The sequence below is a fragment of the Eublepharis macularius genome, chromosome 2, assembly GCF_028583425.1.
Source record: "Eublepharis macularius isolate TG4126 chromosome 2, MPM_Emac_v1.0, whole genome shotgun sequence".
Taxonomy (NCBI): domain Eukaryota; kingdom Metazoa; phylum Chordata; class Lepidosauria; order Squamata; family Eublepharidae; genus Eublepharis; species Eublepharis macularius.
The window spans coordinates 52792418-52810312 of NC_072791.1; the positions used below are offsets into that span (position 1 = coordinate 52792418).

At 43.3% G+C, this 17895-nt stretch overlaps 1 protein-coding gene across 1 annotated transcript; it reads left to right on the forward strand.

Moving 5' to 3' along the window:
* The first annotated feature begins 3560 nt into the window (after nt 1-3560).
* DTD2 (D-aminoacyl-tRNA deacylase 2) lies at nt 3561-10065 on the forward strand. Its single transcript, XM_054971989.1, has 3 exons — nt 3561-3721; nt 6784-6853; nt 8966-10065. Exons 1-3 carry the CDS (start codon nt 3635-3637, stop codon nt 9289-9291), a joined length of 483 nt encoding a protein of 160 aa, XP_054827964.1. The 5' UTR covers nt 3561-3634; the 3' UTR covers nt 9292-10065.
* The last annotated feature ends 7830 nt before the right edge of the window (nt 10066-17895 follow it).

Genomic DNA, 17895 nt, shown 5'->3' on the forward strand with positions numbered 1-17895 from the left:
AAATAGTAAGGAAGTTTATTAATGTGTTGAAAAGGGACAAGGTAATTCTTATGCAAATCTTTTCCCAAGGTCAACACAAAAGAAAGATTAGAACATGCCTAACTTGTAACAGTTTCAGGTGGGTAGCTTTGTTGGTCTATAGTAGAAGAGCAAGATTCGGGTTCAGTAGCACCTTAAAGACCAACTAGATTTCCAGGGTATGAAATTTTGGGAGCTCTGACCCTTGAAAGCTCATATCCTGGAAATCTAGTTGGTCTTTAAGGTGCTACTGGACCTGAATCTTGCTCTTCCTTAACAGTGCAATCTTAAACAGAGTTATATCCTTCTTCCCACTGAAATCAACACTGTTTAACTCTGGTTGGACAGCACTGTAAATTGCTAAATATCTGTCCTCTCCAGGGTCTCAGCTTCAGCTTAGATCAGGCACAGCTCATGACTGAATTTAGGAAGGAAAAAAGGGGGGCAGAACCCTACAGGATACAAAAATTGATTCTTTATATAATATTTTCAAAATTTCAAAAGTGCAATGTGCTCATAACGCTTCATACAGTGTCTTCAAAGTTTCAAAAATGCAACGTGCTCATAACACTCCATACAAGATTCAGTACATATTACATAAGCAATCTTACAAGGTAGGATGAATAAGAGATGATACCATTTGAAAAACCAATTCATGAAATATTTTCCGGGAGATAATAGCCCGCATAGGCTTAAGTCTTTGTTTGAAGTCAGTTTATCCTTTTATGTTATTATGACTTAAGGTGGAAATATCTTAGTTGTTATTTCATTCCAGCACGGTGCAGAGGTAATTGCCAGTGAGGAAACAAACGCTGGGGAGTGCTTCCTCCTGGGATAACACACCATAGAACGCTCTCCCCTGGAATGCTCTCAATCACTCAATCTGAGGCCGGCTGCGAACAGATTTCACGCCTGCTTCTTCAGGAGCTTCTGTTTCTAAACCAAACATAGGGCTTATCAGCTATGCAGCGAGCAACATTCTTCAAGTTTGTTAAACAGAGGAAGTTATACTCACTTAACCACCAAGTAAAAGTAAGCATCAGCCATACATTCATTCATCCCGGTGTGGGCGGCAGTGTCCTTTACACGCACGTCCTTTCCTTCAAACCATCCTCTTAAAAAACCAGCAGTCCCCTCCTTTTCTTTGTGTCTTAAAGTTACAGCACAGTCCAAAAATCCATTACATATATCTCATAGATAACAATTCATCAACAATTCATTGTTAAGGCCATAAGGTTTGATGGAATTGAGCCTGAATATCCAAAACGCTTCTCTTTGTAACAGCCGAGTTTGTGTTAAATCCTGGTTACGTTCCCTACAGACTTCCAAGATAGAGACCTTAATGTCATTTTCTGAATGTCCCATTTCATTGAAATGGGAAGTAAGAGGAGCCTCCACTACATTGTTCCGAACACGTGAGACGTGTTCCAGAATGCGTACCTTAGTAGGTCTCAATGTACACCCTATGTACAATAATCCACAGGGGCATTCTATGGCATAGATTGTCCCTTTAGTGTTACAATTAGCAAAATGTCGAATGGTATGTTTTATGTCTTTGTAGGTGAAGACCTTCTCTTCTTGAAAAAACTTACAGATTTGGCAATGACCACACTTAAAATTACCCATCGGTAGTTGTTGTGTCATTTTTTCCTGGTGGATATCTGCCCTGATCAGGCTGTTTCCTAAGTTGTTTGTCCTCCGGAAAGCAATTCTAGGTCTCATCTCACAACCCTTAATATTTTCTACAAGTCCCCAGTGACGGTAAATGATCTTTTTAATCTGATTTGCTTTCGGAGTATAATCCAGAGCTAAGGTGATCCTATTTTCCTGTGTAGTTGTATATTTCGCAAATAATGATTTCCGATCTATTTTAGTTGCTCTATTCCATGCCCTTTCAATTACTCCTACTGGATAATTCCTTTGTCTAAATTGTTCACAAAGCTTTTTACCGTCCCTCACAAAATCTTCAAGTAGTGTGGAATTCCTTCTAATCCTTAACAGCTGGCTGAAAGGTATATTAGACTTCAAGGGCTGGGGGTGGAAAGACCGATAGTTCAAGTATGAGTTACGGTCAGTTTCCTTATGGTAGGTCTTAATCCCGACCTTACTCTCAACATTTTTATAGGTGATAACATCTAAAAAATTGATTTCCTGTTTGTTGATTTTCCATGTAAATTTCACGTTCGGGTCCCTACTGTTAGCCCATGTACAGAAATTTTCCACTCCTTCCATATCTTTATATAGGAAGTATAAGTCGTCAATAAATCTATAGTATCGTACAATATGCATCCTAAAGGGGTTGGACCGATCCAGAATGAACTGGTTCTCCCATCTGCTCATAAACAAGTTGGCGATGCAAGGGGCAGCAGAGCTGCCCATTGCTACGCCCCTAAGTTGAAAAAAGTATTCAGTCCCCATTCGGAAATAATTTTTTTCCAGTATGAGATCTAAAAACTGGAGTAAAAGTTTATTACAGGTTTATTACAGGTACAGTTTATTACAGGTACAGCCACCTATTTTGTAACATGACTGAATTTAAGCTGCTGTGCAAAACAAAGATAGGCAAGAGAAAAAGGATGCTTTTGCATTTTTAAATCTTTTCATATCCTAAAACCACATTATGTCATTGGCTTATTATTCCAGCTGTGATGGTTCCTATTGGTAAATTTCCTGCCTTGAACCCCTTAACTGTAAGGTGTGTTTGGGGGTGGGGTGGGGATGGCCTTCAACCTACAGTGATTTAAAAATACTGTGAGGGCCCCTGCAACATAGCTGCTGCTGAGGCTCTCCCCTCACCCTCCTTTTAAAGCGCTGAAACAGTTGTGTGGGGTACTTGGAAAGGTATGGAGGGGTAGAGAGCATCTCAGCCCTCCGATCAGGATTGGGCCCTTGCAGCATTTTTAAATCTCTTTGAAATGTCAATGGCAAGCACAGGTTGGACCTATGAATGTCACATTTAGTTTGAGTCACAGAAGGCCAGGGTCTAGGTCCACGTGTGACTAGGAGGAAATAACCACCTGAAACCAGTGGAGTTTGTGCAAAAGCAATATGCATATATAAAGAAAATGAAATATCCTGTCGTTATTGTTAACCTTTTCCACAAATTAGTGCTTATTTTACGGTTTACCCAGAATTTTATTATTAAAATGTAAGTGTATGGAGGGGAGGAATTCTTACCCTCAAAAAGTAAACAACTGCATGTTGAAAAGAGGGAAACAGTAAAGTCACAATTGTTAACCCTATTAATTGACCTGTATCACTAAAATATATTATTTTTTAAGATAGGAAAGACTTTGAACTTAAACTACTATTGCAGAGGTCCCCAACCTATCTGAGCAACTCTACTAGCGGTGCAAGCTATAAACAAAATATTCTGAACGAATTAAGCGTCAGTAGGGCAACTGAAAAAAATCTGTACAACGATCGGACAAATGCTTCCTGGGGTGGTACGCAATCCTTCCGGAGCATTTGGCCTGATACTTTTCGCTCGACCTCGCTTCTCTCTGGTTCCGACTTCGACTCCTTCCCGTCTTTTTGGAAAGTGACGTAAGAAAACAAGCGGGCGGGATTTGCCTTTTGGAAGCGGTGGAGAAGAGCCGCCGTTGCGTCTCGGGTCATGGCGCGGGCTGTGCTGCAGCAATGTCTGTATGCGAGGCTGCAGGTGAAGCCCCCGGAGTCGGATTGCGAAGCCGAATGGGTGGAGGTAACGTCTGCACGGGCGACTCTGCTTTCGGTACTCGATGCCCGCGGGCAGCGGAGTCGCTCGGCTCCTTTCCTGCCTGTCCGGGCAGAGCCGCCCGGCACCTCATCCGGCGTTCTGAAATCGCCCAGAGCTCTGGTGGGAGAGTAACCTCTTGTTGAGTAGCAGGATTTCTCCCGGGGTTCTGGAGGTGTTTGCGGTATGCTGTTAGAATGATCAGAGGTGAAGCGTTTTGACCCACCTCGCTTCAGTCGGGTTTGAAATGCAAACGGGGAAGCCGGTGGGTTCGCAGCGCGCATTTGCGTTACAAATCGAAGAGATGGAGAGGCGCTTTAAACCTCGAATGCCTTAAGAGAGAACTGTGAACCCTATTCCCAGCCTCACCTCCACTACGCGTAAAAGCCACTGGCTCGCAACTTCATTAAAAGCGTAACTAACGCCTGCCTGTAAGTTTGGCGCCCCCATAATGTAAATGAAGTGCTTTGAGCGCTCTAAAGTGAACGTTCAGTTTTAAGTATTCCCCCTTGAGTCTCAGTGAGAAAGGCAGACTATAACGTCAAAAAAAATACAGGGACCAACCCATAGCTCAGTGGTAGAGCATTGTTTTGTATGTGAAGGGGCCCTGATTTTGGCATTTAAAAAACGAGGGGGGTGCAAAGTGACACAGAAAATAGGACAGAAATAAGGATTTAAATGAGTTAACAGAGGTCCAAGAGTTTACAGAGCTGAGAATGCTGAAGATCACATATTGCTTTGAAATAACTAGCTAGTTCATTGTTCTCTGTTACAAAAGTGTTGGGTAAAGCGTTTTTATTTTTCTTTAAAGTTTAGAGCCCCATCATTGTCCCACAGAAAAAAAGGGTGGGGGGAGGCCCCTTTTTCTCTGAACAACTTAAGTTAAAGCAGTGAATGGTCAGGAAAATCCTGTTGCCCCATCACAGATTATTTATAGCCCTTTTAAAGCTTTGGACCATGCATATGGAGAGACTGCATTATAAATGATCCTCCCAATCACCATTTAATCTGAAAGGGATGATATGCGTATGTGAAACCCACATACGACATGTAAGCACACATAACACCTGACAGGGCAAATGTTTACAGGACATTGTAGAGTAGCATTAATTCATTATTCAAATAATCAAAATGTATTTATTTAAAATATTTACAGGCCTACCTCTTTCTCAGACCGCTGGAACCCAAGGCAGGTAACAAATAAGAGCAATTTAAAAATACAAGATAAAACAATAACATCATTAAAATTATTGGACTAATGAAAAGACGATTGCAAACGCATAGCCAGCAACATAGGCCAGTAACCATCAATCGGTTCATATTCTAACTATAATTAGTAAAACTCACAGTTTAATTTAAAATGAGGAGAAATAATTTTTTTCCCTTGGTTAACTTTTTTAGAGAGCGATCCTAAACAGGTCTACTTAGAATCCTACTCAGGTTTATTCGATGGGGCTTATTCCCAGGGAAGTGTTCTTAGGGATTGCATTGTTGGTTTTTAAAAGACTTTTCCAAAGTGGACTAAATATGATGTATCTGTAAAAGATTAAGGATTATTGTCTTGAACAGTTTACTATCTACAGAGCCAGTGTGGAGTAGTGGTTGAAGTGTCAGACTAGGATTTGGAAGACCCAAATTTGAATTCCTACTCTGCCATGGAAGCTGTCAGCTTACTGTCAGCCTAACCCACCTCACAGGGTTGTTGTGAGGATAAAAATGGAGAGAATAAGATAAACTGCTTTGAAACCCCTTTGGGGAGAAAGGTGGGGTATAAATGAAGTAAAATTTGAAAAATGCTTTTGGTCTGAGAATTTCAGATATTAATCTCTGAGTCTGTCTCAGATCTGAAGTTTGTTTACAGATTCAGGGGATGTTCTGAGACTTCAAACAGAGCTTTACAATTTGAATATAATTTTGGGTATATTTTGAGTGTATATTTCTGTATATGCCAAAATATAAACTAACTAATTATTTTGTGTCTTGTTTGTTTAAAAATACAGAACATGAAAATACTACTAATTTCTTTGTCAGTAAGAGAGTTATTTTTAGATGACATTTAGGATTCAGTCAAATATGTTTCCCAAGAAATTTTTCATTCTATTTCAGAATGCTCAAAAGAGATTTCCCACACCCTTAAATCTAGCATGTGACCTTTTAATGACATTTTTCTTCAGCATGCCACCAAATGAGAATAAATTGCTTTTATTATAAGACTCTGTACATTTCTTTTGTACATTTATTAGTCACTTTTCTCTTTTTACAGCTTCAGGTATAGAACTGACAGTTAAAACAGCCTGTATTCAGATATCACAAACAAATGGAATTTGTTCATGAACAAAGAATGCATTTGGTTTATTATCAGGGTCACGTGCTCACAGTCCTTTCTTTACATGCTTGATGCCACAATTTGCTTTGAAATTCTTTGATCTAATCACATTTTTGGAGGGTGACATCTGAGTTTGGGCACATCAGCAAATTATAGTTGGTTCCTTGCCTACAAACCAGAATTTTGAATCATTTGCTGAAGTGCCCAAATGTGAATGTGACAACAGAGCCAGTGTCATGTGGTGGTTACACTACTGGATTAGGCCTGGGAAGACCCAGGTTCAAATCCCTTTCTGAATGAAATAGGATGAGCTTGGACCTAACCCCTCTCAGCCTCTTTTACTTCTTGTGAGATAAATGAAGCGGGAGGGCTGTACTGAGTAAGCTGTATATGAATGAACACATACTGATTAGATCAAAGACTTCAAACCTAAATGAGAAAATATTTGGAATTGGATGAGAGGAAGGGAGGACATGTGTCTGAAAATAAATCACACTTGTTCTTGCTGCTAATATACTTTGTGATGTCTGAATACAGCTGCAAGTAGGCCTTTTACTCTGGTCTCTACAGTAGATAGTAGCATTCCTGGAGCTGCCTATACTCTAGGTCTACTAAAATTGATAAGCTTTGCTAATATAGAAAGATTTTGTATCTGCATCGAAAAAGACCAATTCAATTGCAGGCATGTAGATGTATAAATGTATTTCTTCATTACTTTGCATAGATCCAGCGAGGACTTATAATCTATGTATGTTTCTTCAAAGGGGCCAATGAAGAAATCATTCCCAAAATGGGTAGGTGTTTAGGTAAAAAATTCTTGAAACACGCAATTAAAAATAATGGTGCTAAAACTGTAAATAGCTATAAGTGTGATGGAGCGACATCATTGAATCTAACATAGATATTTCACAAGACAATAATAAGAACCTGTTTGATGAGATTTTGTATTTAAAAGCTTTGAAATTGAAAACTGCTGTCTGGAGGAAATTAGTCTGAGTAAGTATTTCATTCTGAATCCTACATGTAAGTCCAATGTGCTTTTTAATTAACTGGCTTTTGTTAAGCTGGCTCTTAATAAGCTTGTTGCGGCAAACTGTGTTCTTACTATTATCCTGTATTGAGCTATAGACTTGAGGCAGTACTGAAATATGTGGAATTGGTATGTGTGGAACCATTAAACAGGGGTTTGGAATCCAGGTTAGTAGGCATGATGGCAAATGACAAACTAGTAAAATGAACTAACAAACTGGAGTTACTGGAAATATGGAAAACTTCAGCTCTTAAGTGACACATGAGGAGATGAGTATAGGGAGTACAGCAGCCTCAGGAGTTTCAAGGCTGGCTCCATAACAAAAACGATGATAATTACATGGAGGCATTGTAATCCCCAGAATAAGAGGGCAAAAAATATTAAGGTAAATTGACATTTGTATAAATACCCAAAATGAATGGGTGGATTTACAATCAGGGCCACTGTGGGTTGTATCTGAAGAATTGAACAATCCTTCCCATCTTTTGTAGCCCTCTCAACAGTTTTGAAGTTTGGGGGACCCTCAGAAACACTGAAGGCTGTGCTATGGACGGCAGCAGCTTGAGTATGCAATCCATCAGAATCACAGACCTTCTATTGCAAAAAAGATATACCTGTATGTACACTCTGTGCTTCTTGCTTGGAAGTTGCTTTTGAGTTAACGCTTAGAATAGTGATACTTACATATGTGGCTCTTTGATCTGCCACTTGAGGCTCTTCTGAACACCATTCCCCAACGTGGCAGCCACCACGTTTCAGGAAGTGGGCAAGGACATTGCCCAGCAGGGCTTACAGATGGCAGGTGATTCACACTTTGAAACAGCTGCCACTGAAGGCCAAGTAAGCTATGAGCAGCAGGCTTCATGCCGGAGATGGAAGTAAAGGGCCCGTCCTCTCCAACACTCTCGCTCTTCTCTGCAGTTTTTGTGCTGTCATCTCAGCACATATGTAGCTTTTAAAGTAGAGAAGCATTTCTTTTTTTTAACATTCTTCCTAACTAAGAGTTCTGGATAACTTGAAAGCTTGAGTACTGTGTGTCGTGAGTCTGATTTGCAAGGCCTTCTGCTCTGTCCAGATAGAAAAGGGCTGGCCAAGGTTCAACAGTGGTAGGGAGGGACAACTCTACATGCTCAGAAGTAATCTGGTAATTGAAAAGGTTATATCTTGTATTTCTGTATCTGTTTGGTGGTGTGATGCACAAGATGTACATTAAACATGGCTCTTTTGCTAGATGTAATTCTGAATGTGGTTCTCTCTGTTCGGTAGTGAGTATCACTGACTTAGAGCTAAGCTACAAGAGACGAATTACATGAGGAGGAGCATGTGAAAGGAGTCGCAATGTTAGCTGGGAAGCTGAGTTTTAAAAGAGACCAGAAGGTTTTGAAAATTTCACCTCTACAGAGCCAGGGAGGTCCTGCTCAGGTTCATTTCCTCTTCCTCTTGAAGGGGAGGTGAAACTGACAGAACTTTAGGGAGGCAAAGAGGAAATTAACAAACCTTCTGAGCAGCCATCTCCCTGGCTGATACAAATGTGTTTAGTAGACAGAAAAGATCATTCAAATCATTACAGCTCTCTCTAGTCTCTAATTAGACTGCAAGTTTCTCTACACTTGTATATGAACTTAGAAAAAGAACCATATACTAGATACCCAGTAGAGGGCAGTCATGTATAGTTAAATTATTAGTCGAATAGTTTATGAGAAATACAATGGAAATTGAAACTTGGGTACAATTTCCAAGTGAATCTAGAACTCTGAATTTCATTGTGTAAATGTTTTGTCTTCTGTCATCATGGACAGGAGATAAAAAGACTAACTAATATGCAGCAGTTCTTTTTAAAGACCCTCTAATTTTAATCTCTCTACATATTTTGCAGTCAATACACTCCTGAATGTGAAATTAAGTGAAACTGAAGATGGCAAATACGTTTCTGTTGTGGATTTGCCAGGCAGCATTTTAATAATACCTCAAGCCACACTGGGTGGTAAACTGAAGGGAAGAAATATGCAGTACCATTCCAACATTGAAAAGGAAATTGGGATGGAACTGTATTCTCAGTTTGTAACTCTGTGTGAAAAAGAACTGGCTGCTAATGCCAGATGTGCGGAGGCTGGTGTTGTTCTGAGGCATGGGACTTATGGAAACCGGCAGGTATTGAAAGTGGATACAAATGGACCATTCACTCATATGATTGAGTTTTGAAAAGTGTGAGTTTGTGAATGACCAATAAAAGTTGTACTGTTGTTTCAATAGGTAGCTATGTATATATTTCTTTGCATAAATTGAAACCTAGTTAAATATATTTAATTATTTAAATGTAATGTTGTGTGCCAGCCTACATAAAAAGAACTTCCTTGCCTGGGGAGGGAGGTTGTGGGGGGAGGATTTCTTGAAAAGGGTGACCCTACCCCACCCCGCATATTCGAGACCATTTGGGTCACTGACCTGGGATAGTTGAAGTGGTAGCCAAGAGAGTGAATAAATTACACACTTGATACCTTATATTAAGACAAACAAGATTAATACATGTTGCAGAGGGCTTTGAGTTGAAGAAGAGTTCTGGAAAATTCAAAAGCTTGCACAGTGTGTTGTGTTATTTACGTTGCTCTTAATTAAAAGGTATTGCATGTATCTGCGACCCAGTTTGACACACACACTCCCTGGTTTTATTTTTCTATTTTTTCTTTGGCTCTGTTCAGCTATGCCCCTATCCTGGAAGCCCCATCCCCAGACATTCCCTAATCTCTTAAACTATTATGACTATAGCATACACTGCTGGAAATCAATATCTTTTTAATAACAGCCACCACCTTAAATGCCAAATGCTAACCTCCTGATGTTAAGCATTAACACTTTTACATAGCATAGTGCCAGTTAATATTATATTTTCCGTGCAATAACAATGTCTCCCTATTTTATTTACAGTAGTTGCATAATTTAACAGAAAACTATACCACATGTAACCAGTCCACATGCAATAACAACGTCTCCCTATTTTATTTACAGTAGTTGCATAATTTAACAGAAAACTATACCACATGTAACCAGTCCTATAACCACATGTAACAGAAAACTATACTACATGTAACCATGCAGGCGTCATATATGCTCCAAAGTCAATACATAAAGTGTCCAGTGCTTCAAGTGCTCTATTAATATTGCAACAGGTATTAAAGTGCAAATGCTTCCTAGCACCATGTACACACTAATTCTTTCATTCAAGCTCGCCTTATGTTCCAACTGGAATTGGATATAGTCCAAGATTTAGTTCCAATAAACTGTGTAGTTCACAGATTACAAGTAGACCTTTGCGTGTATTCTTTAGGTGTACATTGATAATTCTGTGACATCAGTATTCTAACGGAAGGTCCAGATCACCATTGTATCCGTTTCCAAGCTCTTTCTCAAAGAACACAGTTGTCAAAGGTTCATGCAGCTGCCACTCCATACTAGTCATCAATTTTCCAATTTTCACCATTTTCACCAGGCAAATGGTGAAAATTGGAAAATTGATGACTAGTATGGAGTGGCAGCTGCATGAACCTTTGACAACTGTGTTCTTTGAGAAAGAGCTTGGAAACGGATACAATGGTGATCTGGACCTTCCGTTAGAATACTGATGTCACAGAATTATCAATGTACACCTAAAGAATACACGCAAAGGTCTACTTGTAATCTGTGAACTACACAGTTTATTGGAACTAAATCTTGGACTATACCCAATTCCAGTTGGAACATAAGGCGAGCTTGAATGAATTAGTGTGTACATGGTGCTAGGAAGCATTTGCACTTTAATACCTGTTGCAATATTAATAGAGCACTTGAAGCACTGGACATTTTATGTATTGACTTTGGAGCATATATGACGCCCGCAAAATAATTTTTCCTAGGACTGGTTACATGTGGTATAGTTTTCTGTTAAATTATGCAACTACTGTAAATAAAATAGGGAGACATTGTTATTGCATGGGAAATTGTGTTTTGTTGCTGCTATACTTACCGTGTTGCTCTGTATTTTGTGCTAATTAGTTAATATTATATGGCAATAAAATAAATGCTTGACTTGCTGAACTACTGTTTGTGGCACATGAGACTGAAAGTCAAAACTAAACAAGGAATCATTCCTAATATTTTTGTGATTTGTAAATTCTTAACCTCAACAAACCATTGCATGAAATAGTATTGATCCAAACGCCACTTGACTTCGTGCTGCTGTTCTGTTAGCAAGCTATGAAGAGTTCCTTTAACTATTTTAGGGTGATTTTTAGGAAAACCCTGTGAACTTCACCAAGTGCCCCTCCAAGTGAAAACAGGGAATACTGTCCATACTCTGGATTTGACCTGTAGATGTCTGGGGAAGGCAATGGCAAACCACCGTGTAACAAAAAATCTGCCAAGAAAATGTTGTGATGCATGTCCCCCCATGACTTGATGCTTGCACAGGGGACTACCTTTACCTTTTTACCTCCCAGATCCTAGTCTTTTTTAAATTGAATTTTATATAACAACAATACTTGTATAACATCACAGAATAACAACCAATTGTCACAACCGAAATAACCTGATATATATGAATACTTTTGTCTCTACAGAATCATAGATCAAAAGACACATAGTTATAATAGAAATATCTCCAATAAAGAGTCTTACTAAAGTAATTGAAGTAATTAAATTACCATAGTCCCCATATTTCCATTTCAACAGCTTCTTGATACCTTAGTTTCATTAACATAAGATTGTTTTTAGATAAAAATTCTTTAAAAGGTTCCCATTTAGCATAGAAGTTTTAAGTACCACAGATCCTAGTCTAACTACTGTTGTTTTTATCGATTTTAACTGTTCACCACCCAGAGCCCCTGGGGATGGGCGGTATATAAATTGAATAAATAAATAAATAAATAAAATTACACTATTTTGTCTCTGTCAGACTTGATGTAAGAAATTATATCCAACAAAACAAAGATGGAAAAAAAGAATCACACGGGTCCAAGGTCACCTTAAAGACTAACAACATTTATTCCAGTGTAAGCTTTTCTGAGTCAGGACTCACTTCATCAATCTACATTAATGAGGGATTTTATTTCCACAACAGAAAGGCATGAGGTGGGAGTGAAGATGTTACAGAAAGGCCAGTTTACAACAAGAATTCTTTAAGTTCAGGGCTGGCCGTGTGGAACAGTCTTCACAGATATGTAATGTTTCCCTCAGCATTGCTGCCGGTGTTCTCAGCATTTTTTACATATCAGCAGCATAACATGACTACCTCCATGCAACAGTTTGCAAGAAGCTGGCTTGGGGTTAAAAGTTTTGTGAACAGTGAAGACGGAGGTCCTGCAGCTGGGACGGGGGCTGCCAGATGTTGGGATCCAGCTCCCTGCCCTGGATGGGACACCACTGGCAACTTTGCCAGTGGTAAAGAGTCTGGGTGTGTTCCTGGATGCCTCCCTATCGATGGAGGCCCAGGTCACGGCGGTTGCCAAGTCTGCATTTTTCCATCTTCGTCAGATCAGGCAACTTGCCCCCTACCTGACGCCCCAGGACCTGGCTACAGTGATCCATGCAACGGTCACCTCTAGGCTAGATTACTGTAACTCACTCTACGCTGGGCTACCCCTGGGCCTGATCTGGAAACTACAACTGGTCCAGAATGCGGCGGCACGGGTCCTGACTGGTATACCTTACCAGTCACACATCACACCTGTCCTGCGCCAGCTGCACTGGCTTCCAGTTGAATTCCGAATCAGGTTCAAAGTGTTGGTTCTTACCTTTAAAGCCCTGAGTGGGTTTGGACCGGCATATCTTCGGGACCGCCTCTCCCTGTACGTTCCCCGGAGATCGCTCCGATCAGCGAATAAATATTTACTTGTGGTCCCCGGCCCTAAGGAAGCCCGCCTCGCTTCAACCAGGGCCAGGGCTTTTTCAGTCCTGGCCCCAGCCTGGTGGAACGCTCTGTCAATGGAAACCCGGGCCCAGCGGGACATATTATCATTCCGCCGGGCCTGTAAGACAGAGCTGTTCCGCCAGGCGTTTGGTGATTGAAGGGGGCGGTGCCATGTCGGCCTCCCACCTTTGGGGTGGGGAAGGTTCTCCCCACCACTGCACCTTGTTAATTTGTTTTATTATTTGTATATTGATTTTAGTTTTTGTTTTTATCAATTTTAACTGTTCACCGCCCAGAGCCCCTGGGATGGGCGGTATATAAATTGAATAAATAATAATAATAATAATAATAATAATAACTTTATTGGGAAGATTTCACCAGGAGGCAAAATAAAATCTCAACATGCCTATGTTTGGTTTATTTGATGGCAACTTATTTTAAAATAACTTTCACATTGAGAATGTGTGTCAGAGGGACGGTTGGGGCCCTTGTTCCAATACAAAGAGAACATCATCAGGAGATAGTTGCGTTCTCTTGCGTCAGGTCATCAGCCTCTATCCACCTCTCCTCTGTCAGCTTTTGAGGCATGATTCAACAAACTGGAGAGATGAACACTGCAGCATCCAGAGGAGAGAACAGGAGTGGCTTATTGTTCTGAATGTTTCTAATGTTTTGTGAGGTCTTCGTGGAAGGCTAGAGATTGGGGTTGAGGGTGAGATATCAGCTATACAAAGGTCTTTCTCAGAGGGAGGAGAGAATTTTGCTGTCGTTCTCTAGTGCCCTTTTTTTCTTACTATTTCAGAGATCCATAAATTGTTTGATGATAAGCTCACAGCTGTTTTTTAAAATGTATCAAGAGAATTCAGTGGCCTTGAATGACAACTCCCTTTAAAACAGTTTTAATCTGTACAGCATTTGCAGTTTGATTGCTCTGTATTTAACACTGGTATCTCTCACTTATTTTAATAGTATTTGGATATAGAGTCACAATATACAATGCTCTTACAGCAGCACATACTAAAAATATGACTGTAAGCAGCTTATAGGTCAATCCTACGCAGAGTTACTCCAGTCTAAACCCATTTAAATCTATGGGTTTAGACGGGGGCAATGCAGCATAGGGTTGCACTGTTACTTCATTGGGACAGAAACATATTTCAGATTACTGATAAAGTAGGAATGGTAGTACAGAGATCTTAATAATAGGACAGCAGTCCTCATCTGCACCATACTTAATGATTATTTTTGTGGAATAATTTATAAAGGTGCCAGAAATTATCAGATTGTGTTTCAATAGATGAATTGTTTATAACCAACCGTAACTACTGTTATTAGCTTGCTCACTGCAATTCATTTGGTTAATTAAAAATGTCAAATAAGGATTATTTCATACTTTGATTTCTGATTCAAATTTCTGCACTCCATACCCTTATTGTATTGTTTATTGAATATCCCAGCCATTAGTTGTATTGACTTACACTGTGTAATCTGTCTTGAGTCTCGCTGAAGAAGGCAGACTATATAAAATATAAATAAATAAAATTATGCTTGTAATGATTTTAAGTGTATGTCTTTAAATACTTGGTGTGGTACAGATGAAGCGTGGGGGTGAAAGAGGGATGAGTGAGAGAGATGATTGGTTGATGACTGAGAGTGTGGGTGGAGTGAATGCAGCTTTTAGATCGTCTTCGTCCTTCTGTGCAGCCCCACATTGGGGACTGCGCAGGCGCAGGCCAGCCGCGGAAAAGATTTTTCTAGCTTTTAGAGATGTGAAGGGGACGTTCGGATCCACCGCGCATGCGCGCCGGTGTTCCCGCCAATTTTGAATGCATATATATCCGAACGTCCCCGGCATTCCCTCAGTTCCTTTTTCGCCGCCGTCGAAAAGGTTCTTATTGTCTAGCGTTCGTTCTCAGCGTCTCTTCGGAGTTTTGGATCGTTTCTTCTGCTGGTCGGTATTTTCCCCTTGTCATCTGTCGGGAGATACCGTTCATTATGTCGCAGACATCTTTGTTTAAAAAGTGTCATAAATGCGGCACTAAGATGACCCACTCGGACGGCCATGAGCTCTGCCTCATCTGCCTGGGCGAGGGGCATGTTGTCGAGCGCTGCTCCATTTGTATGTCCTTCACTCCGAAGGCAAGGAGTGATCGGAAGGCCAGGCTCCGTGCCTTCTTGTGGGATGCCAACCTTCTCCCCCCCAAGCCATCGGGCTCTTCGGGAGATAGGCCACGCTCCGCCGCTCCGTCACCGGCGCCGTCTCGTAAGTCGCCAGAGCCGCTCCCCTCGGAACCGACGGGGCAACCCGTTCCGGAGGCCCGACCTGATTCCGGTTCCGGGGATCGTCCTTCGAGCCGGAAGGCCAAGAAGCGTTCCGCGCCCAAGCCGAAGTCCTCCTCCAAGCCTTCGGTTCCAGAGGCTGTTTCGGAGCCCCCATCCAAGAAGGCCAAGGCGAAGTCGAGGGCCAAGGGCCGCGCGTTGTCCCCAGCTCCGACTGCGCTGCCTGGTTCTCCGGCCGAACCAGTCCTGATACCCGACGATGTGGTGAGTCTCCACACCCCGTCGCCTCCTTGCACGCCTCCTCCGTCGGTTCCCGAGGAATTCATGCCGTTTCCGCCTTTCCCGGAACCGTTTCAATCTTTTGAGCGCTCCCTGCCGTCCGCCCCGGCACCTTCAGAGGCCTCCGTTCCACTGCCGTCTACCTCGTCGGTTCCGATGCCTCTTCGCTGGCCTGCCCCGGTGCCTGCTCCACTGCCCCCTTGCCAGCCGGTCGCGGGGGTTGGGAACATGACCTCCTGGCAGGATTTTGTGGCGTGGTTCCAGCAGTCGCTGCCCTTCCTGCAACATCCGTCGGTTCCGATGGTCTCCGTTCCGGCTCAGCCAGTCGGGCTCCCAGCAACCGCTCCTCCACCTCCGGGCTTGCCTCTGCGACTGTCGGTTCCTGCAACTTATCCGTCGGCCCCGGCCGCTCACCGATCTTCGGTTCCGACGCAAACCTCGCCGGAGTTTTCGGATTCCGAGGATGAGGAAGGTCTGGCGTCCCCGTCGGAGTGCTCTTCAGACGCGGCCTCGGATCCTTCCCCGGATGACACCGTGGGTGGGCCCCGCTCGTCGTCCCCGAATGACGATTACAGGCTGTTCTCCGAACAAATGGTGCGGATGGCCGCCGCGCTGGAAATAGACGTCTCCTCCACGACCTCCAAGCCCAAGAGTAAGCTGCTGGAGGCACTGTATTCCGGGTCCCCCGCGTCGGTGGCGTTTCCCCCTGTGGAGGATTTTGTTGATAACGCTCTCGCGCTCTGGCAGACGCCGGCGTCCGTGTCCGCGACGGCAAAGAAGGTAGAAAGGTACTACCGTTTGAAGCAAGATGATTGCCCGTACCTCTTCAATCACCCGAAACCCTCGTCCATCGTGGCTGAGGAGGGTCAGGCTCGGTTCCGTTCCGGTTCCTCGTCGGCCCCGGCGGACCGAGAAGGCAGAAAGCTGGATGGCGTGGGCAGGAAACTCTACTCATCCGCGTCTTTGGGATTCCGTATTGCCAACTTCCAGGCCATAATGGGATCCTATAATCTATTCCTGTGGAAGAGGCTGTCCTCTTACCTCTCCGACCTCCCGGAGGATCGCCGCCACCTGGTTAAGGCCCTCCAAGCCGAGGCCGTGAAGCTGTCAAAACAGCAGATGACAGCTGGCAAGGACGCCGCCGACTCTGCAGCGCGAGCGATGGCAACTTCGGTGGTCCTGCGTCGGCACGCCTGGCTCCGGTCCACGGTCCTGCCTCCAGAGAAGAAGGCGAAGGTGGAGGATTTCCCGTTCGAGGGGCCCCAGCTCTTCTCGGAGAAGACGGATGAGTCCCTCTCCCTGATGAAGAAGAATCAGCAGACGGCCAAGTCCCTCGGAGTCGCCCCCTCAGCCCAGTCGTGGGGTCCGAGGTATCGCTATGGTCGGTTCCGATCCTACCAGACCCCTTACCAGCCTTACCAGCAGCGTCAAGGGCGCTTCTTCTCGGGCCAGTCCTACGGTCACCGATCCTACTCTGCCCAGCAGCGTCACTCTTCCAGGCGCTCCGGCCGGTCCAAGGGCAGGCAACAGCCCTCTTCACCCAAGCCTTCGACCTCGGCGCAGAAGCCCTCGGTCTTCTGACTACGCCTGAACGCTCCCCTGTTGGCCTCCGAGGGTGCTTCCTCTGCTGCCCAGTTTCTGGACAGGCTTCGACCTTTCTTGCCCTGTTGGCAACGTGTTACTTCTGACACTTGGGTCCTGTCCATTGTGGCCCATGGTTACAAGTTAATGTTTACGAATGCACCCCCTCTCTCTCTCCCTCCCCGTTGTTCTCCATGTTGTGATGTTGTGTTACACAATAATGTTATGGAGTTGGTTACCAAAGGTGCTGTCCGGGTGGTCAATGTCTCTACTTCCCCATGGGGATTTTACTCCAGATACTTCCTTGTGGATAAGAAGGGTGGAGGTTCCCGGCCTATCTTAGACCTTCGAGGCCTCAACGGTTATTTGAAGGCTGAGAAGTTTCGCATGCTGACCCTGGCGCGGGTCATGGAGCTCCTGGAAGTGGGCGTCTGGCTAGCCATTCTAGACCTGAAGGATGCCTACTTCCACATTTCTATATTTGAGGGCCACAGGAAATACCTGCGGTTTGTGTATGGGAATTCTGTGTATGAATATACAGTGTTGCCCTTTGGGCTAGCCTCTGCACCCAGAGTATTCACAAAGTGCATGGCCACCGTAGTGGCATACCTGCGGTCCCAGGGTTGCTTTATCTACCCGTACCTGGATGACTGGCTCCTGGTGGGACCCTCGCCTGACTCTCTCCAGGCCCATATTGCCCTCACTTTGTCCGTGCTGGCTAGATTGGGCTTGGTGGTTAATGGGGATAAGTCTATCCTGACCCCAGGCATGGCCATTAGGTTTAT